We start from the raw sequence: 6,068 nt of genomic DNA on the forward strand, positions 1-6,068 counted from the left end.
CATATTTGAGACTGTTAGTTGCATGAATACTCACAATAAGGTTTGTATGTCAAAACTGCTCACATTAGGGTATGATCATAAATATTTTCCATTATAAGGTTTTAATACAAATCTGATGCCCCAAATTGGATTACAGAGAGAGTCATTATTCTTACATTGGAAAGTGAAGATGTTGTTGTACAACACAGCTGAACCTCATGCTGTTGGACATTTAGAGAGAGAAAAGGCATAAAGATGGAAACTGTATATTATGGCCTGATAATTGCTGTCATGACTTTCCGTAAGCATTGAAGCAGCTGTTCCAAACCTCACAAATCAGACCCAAACTCATCCCTGTAAGACACTGGAGTTCAACTCTATCTGACATGAAATCAAAGAGAAAGCTTGTTTCTACTTAATGTGGTTTAGAGGGAAGTTATTCAGCTTACTGGCTCTACCAAGAGACGAGCTGGGGTTCTTCATGTCCCATTATTCTTATAAAAAATGTGGTCTCCCATCCAAATACTAACCAGGCCCAACAATGCTTAGGTACCACGATCAGGTGTGTTCAGGGTGGGATGGCCACAAATGTTTTTTATTTACCCCCATTTTCTCCCCGAATTACAACCTTGGCTCATCCTTGCAATTCCCTTAAATGGGCTCTGGAGAGACGAAGGTCATACGAAACATGACCTGCCTGGCCGCTCTACTTCTTATCACACTGCTCGCTTAACCCGGAAGTCTGCCACACCAATGAAAAGTATGTTGCTGGGTGACTGACCGGTCTCTGTTTGTGTGTCCCTGTCAGATGTAAATGAGTGTGAGGAGACTAACGGCGGTTGTGAGGCTCTGTGCTGCAACACCATCGGCAGCTTCTACTGCAAGTGTCCTTCTGGTGAGCAGGTGAAGGACGACGGCAGGACCTGCCAAGGTGAGTCCATTCACTTGTGGGTACTATTTAATGAAGCTGCCAGTTGAGGACTTGTGAGGCATCTGTTTCTCAAACTAGACACTCTAATGTACTTGTCCTCTTGCTCAGTTGTGCACCGGGGCCTCCCGCTCCTCCTTCTATTCTGGTTAGAGCCAGTTTGCGCTGTTCTGTGAAGTGAGTAGTACACAGCGTTGTACGAGATATTCAGTGTCTCGCCAGTTTCATGGAATAGTTTCTTAGCAGTTTCATGGAATAACCTTTATTTCTCAAAACAAGAATAGATTGACGAGTTTCAGAAGAAAGTTCTTTGTTTCTGGCCATTTTGAGCATGTAATCGAACCCACAAATGCTGATGCTCCAGATACTCAACTAGTCCAAAGACGGACAGTTTTATTGCTTCTTTAATCAGGACAACAGTTTTCAGCTGTGCTAACATAATTGCAAAATGGTTTTCTAATGATCAATTAGCCTTTTAAAATGATAAACTTGGATTAGCTAACACAACGTGCCATTGGAACACAGGAGTGATGGTTGCTGATAATGGGCCTCTGTACGCCTATGTAAATTCCATTAAAAAATCTGCCATTTCCAGCTACAATAGTCATTTACAACATTAACCATGTCTACACTGTATTTCTGATCAATTTGATGTTATTTTAAATGGACAACAAATGTGCTTTTCTTTCAAAAACAAGGACATTTCTAAGTGACCCCAAACTTTTGAATGGTAGTGTATGTGAATAGCTAACCCCATAGGGATGGTGAGTGCATTCCTCCTGTATGGCTGCCCATCTCTATAGACAGTGCTGAGCTGTCTGAGATGTGGCATGTCTACAGGCCTGTCCCTGTCCCTGTCTCAGTGAAAGAAGAAAGTTAACAGACTTGGAAGACAACACACTCATCGCTGCATTGGCAAAGGCTTTTTACAATGAATATTTAGTATTCAAAGCCATTCAGCTATTGGATGTTATTGGATTTCCCTGTAATGATGAAAATCTTATTTAAACTTCATTGTCTTGAAGAAAAACAAAAAGCTGAAATGAAAATAGAAATGTAGAACATAGAGTTGTTGCCCTTTTAAAGCTCCTGATCTTATTATTGGCTGGTGCTTTGTTTTGAATGAGCAGTGCTGATGTAAATGGTTCAGATCAGAGAGGGGTATGCCAACACTAACCAGTCGCATGCTGAGCTGGGTATAGCCGTGTCAACACTCTCCCGGTCAAGACCACTGCATATCGGAGGGCAGAGGGGCACTGCAGGGTTGGAAGGGTGTGGGGATTGTAAGCCCACTCTTGGCACAGCCTGGACACTGAGTGTGTGTGTGTGTGTGCGGTGCGTGAATGCGTGAATGACTAGAAACATTTTATAGGCAGATTGAGGCACACCTCTCTCTCTCCAAAACCAACACATAATAAATGTCTCATTTAGTGAGTGCACGGCATTTAAAGTAACGGTCTCTCACAGGGAGGGGTGTTGATAGAATGTGTTATTCAGACAGGATTTATTGCATTTGGTCTTTATTTTACTGATAGGGCTCAAAGGACCTATCCTCTTTCATGCTTATCTTATTGGTTCCTGCTCCCACTGTCTACCTGGCATTGCCCACTTATGTTTGAAATCTCTGCCAGCCCTTTCCAGACATTACAAAGATGTTCACACTTACATGTGTGGGTGCTTATATTTGTCCTTCTTCACACATGCAAGTATGTTTTGTACACATGTGTGAATTGGAAATGGGTTTTCTTGCATATCCCAACTCCCCCTTAGAGTTGTGTCATGGCCAGGGTCAGCCATTATCAACAGAGACCCTGGAGCAATTAGAGTTCAGTGCCTTGCTCAAGGGCACATCAACAATCTTTTTTTCCTTTGTCTGCTTGGGGATTCGAACTAGCGGCCTGTCAGTTACTGGCCCAATGCTCTAACCGCTAGGCTACCTGCCTCCCCGTGTGTGTTTGCGTGTGTGAGATAAAGAGAGTCTGTGTGTCAATGTGTGTTCGTGACTGTGTGTGTGTGTGTGTTCTTCCCACTTGATCAGTTTCCGGTTTTCTGTCTGGGCTTGACGATTCTCCTGAGATGCTTGTATGTAATGCGGCTACTGCAGTACAGTTAGTATTGTTTTTAAAGCAGTGCATGAAATAACTCTCATATATAGTGTCAGAGCATCTTCAGAGTTTTTCACAGTTCTTTATATAAAGACCTGTCTTGGTCCAGCCTCCACTGCTTAGATGTATATGTTGGCAAGGGATAAGAGTCTCTGCCCTGAGCTCCTGAGTAGATGGGGTCACTGCAAGATGAATTCGTCTCTCTGATGTTAGGTTTCTAAATATCAAATTGTACCCTTGTACTTTGGCGATTATTGCTTACATACATTTCAATATCAAAAGAAAAGTTTTCACATTCCTTATAGTACCTGCATGCCATGTCCTATAAATCTATCACATTCTTTCACATACATGAGGCTTTGAAGTGGAAGGAAAAGTATCGGCAACTGTACTCATAAATCACTCTCATTTTTTATATTGGCTTTTTAACACTCAGGATAATGTATTTTCTGTCAAAATACAATTACATGTGTGATCATGGGCCTGGACATGTGGGCTACATTGAGGGGAGGAGGGGGAGAAGAAGGGGGAGAGGAGGTGGAGAAGGAGTAGGGGGAAGAGGAGGGCCTTTAATGTGCTGGACATTGGAGACAGACATGATGGAGGAGTCAGGAAGAAGGGATACACTAAAAAGAGAGAGGGATACAGGGGGAGGGAGGACAAATCAAGAGAGGCAGAGGGAGCAAGAAGTTGTTCTGCCCCACAATATGTGACTGGAAAGAAAAATCTTAACAGAGTTTGTGATTATTTTATAAGTTCATGTCTCGTTTTACAGTATCTCAAGCTCAGTATTTTAGTTGTAATTTTGTATATTGCATGTGGGCTTATCTTAGTATTTTTGGGGCATAAAGACCTTTTTGGAATCTATGAGGCGAAGTATATATTAGTAGTTCTTAGTTATGGCGTTGTCAGGATGGTTGATTCTCCTCGTGGTGTGTTTTGGGGCACATATTGAACCAGTCTTGGGCTCTAACAATTTGTACCACCGCTATCATAGAAGGATTTGCTATATGCCTAACTGCTTCCATGCATACAATGGGTACAACATTGGGTATCATGTACCAGGTGAGTGCTACAGTACATTCCACATTTATGTGGTTATGTCTACCCTTGCATGGACAATACTGCCTGTAAATGATATCTCAGTGGGTTTATGTCATGTGGTGGTACAGACTGTTACACTGTTGTTGGTTTGGAGTCATTGTAACTGAACGAAAAAGATACCTTATGATTAAGAGCTGATCTGGGTAAAGCTTTCCTCTAAAGAATCTTTTGATCCAGACCATTAGACCTGGGCCTGAACATTACTTTCAGTTGGATCACAGGTGTATTATTGTACATCATGTCTAATGTCATGTCTTGCACGGAAAAGCAGACAGATTCTCAGTGTTATCAGTCCACTCCTACTGTGGCGAGGTCGGGGCTGGTGCCCTTGTGTGTAGCCTGGCACTGCCCACATGACTTCAGTAGAAGATCGGAACACGGGAGGCTTCCACTTATCAGTGGAGAGATAACCAATGTTTGGTAATAATTACACAAATATGACAGATCTTGTCAGTAAAAGTAATGACTGCAGCTCTGGAAGATGGACAGTCATATCCAGGTTTAGGTGGCTAAGTCCAATGATCTACATGTACAAGCACACAGTATCTGGCGCCATAAATGAGATGCACCATGAATCTATTTAGGTGGGATTTGCGAAGCAAAAAAGAAAATCTTCATCATACTTCTTCTTCTTCTTCTGCACGCTACTCCTCTTACACCAGTGTTTACCCAAACTCGGCCCTCGAGACCCCAAGGGGTGCACGTTTAGTTTTTTGCCCTAGCACTACACAGCTTATTCAAATAATGAACTAATCATCCAGCTTCAATTATTTGAATCAGCTGTGTAGTGTTAGGGCAAAAAACAAAATGTGCACCCCTTGGGGTCCCGAGGACTGAGTTTGGGTAAACACTGTCTTACATTGTTTAAGTTAGAAATGCCATTCAAAATGTAAAATGTCTGGAATAGTGCTTTGCATTTGATATTATTTAAACTATAATGTTTTTGTTTTCTTCATTCACTTTAGTGTGTCTTTTTTCAACATTCTAAAGCTCCCCGTTGTGACGTCATCACTTCCAATTCACTGTAAATGCAACATCAGCTACTTTGACCACTTTGCCAAACACTTACACCAAATGTTAGTGTATGGCATCTTCCTCTACTTCTCTGCTATTCAAATCGGAAATAATAACATGATTATCTGATACCGATCAAACGTTACAGCTGTTTAAGTGACCGCATCAACAACATTTTCTGTAACTTTTTATAAACTGTTGACATTTTGACCACTTTTCCAACAAGTTAGACAAAAACGTAGGGGGTGTGACATCTTGGTCTACTTCTCTGCTATTCAAATCTGGAATCGGAACCGAAATATCTTCTACATATCTAATGACACAGCTCTTTTAGTAAACGCATCAACAACTTTTTGTCTTAATTTTTTCAAACAACTGCCGTTTTGACCGTTTCCCCAGCACTTTAGACAAGGAATTAGAGGGTATGATGTCTTGGTCTACTTCTCTGCTACCAATCAAGAGGTACAGCTGTTTTAGTAACTACATCAACTCATTTTGCTAACTTCCCACTGTTGAATGAACTGTCATGGAACTTATTAGAACTTTCAAATGACAATAATCATTAAACATTTGAATCATTAAACAAAAAGTAACAATTGTGATATTTGACACCAATCAGGTACTTTGATCACTTTTCTCAACAACATGTCATAGACAAAAACTTAAAGGGGAATGGCACCTTGGTCTAATCTAATCTTAAAATCTGAAATCAGAATAGCAATAACTACTAACAATCACACACACAATCACCCCCCCCACCCACACACACACACACACACACACACACACACACACACACACACACACACACACACAGAAACAAAATGTAAAACATTTAAAACTTCTTCCACTACCACAAAACTACTTGTAAAGAGTTCAAGCAAGTCCCACCAATTTTTCTTAATGGATAATTACCATCTAGTTTATTGCTTTTGATT

The 6,068-nt window shown here is 41.1% G+C and overlaps 1 protein-coding gene across 1 annotated transcript in view; it reads left to right on the plus strand.

The window, feature by feature from the left end:
* LOC115139038 (multiple epidermal growth factor-like domains protein 6) overlaps window positions 1–6,068 on the plus strand; it is an 82,384-nt gene that overhangs the window by 58,176 nt on the left and 18,140 nt on the right. The window contains exon 5 of the mRNA XM_065021745.1: window positions 788–910. Coding sequence (XP_064877817.1) covers window positions 788–910 — 123 coding nt within the window. The remainder of the gene's footprint in view (window positions 1–787; window positions 911–6,068) is intronic.

Source organism: Oncorhynchus nerka, linkage group LG2 (assembly GCF_034236695.1).
Source record: "Oncorhynchus nerka isolate Pitt River linkage group LG2, Oner_Uvic_2.0, whole genome shotgun sequence".
Classification (NCBI taxonomy): Eukaryota; Metazoa; Chordata; class Actinopteri; order Salmoniformes; family Salmonidae; genus Oncorhynchus; species Oncorhynchus nerka.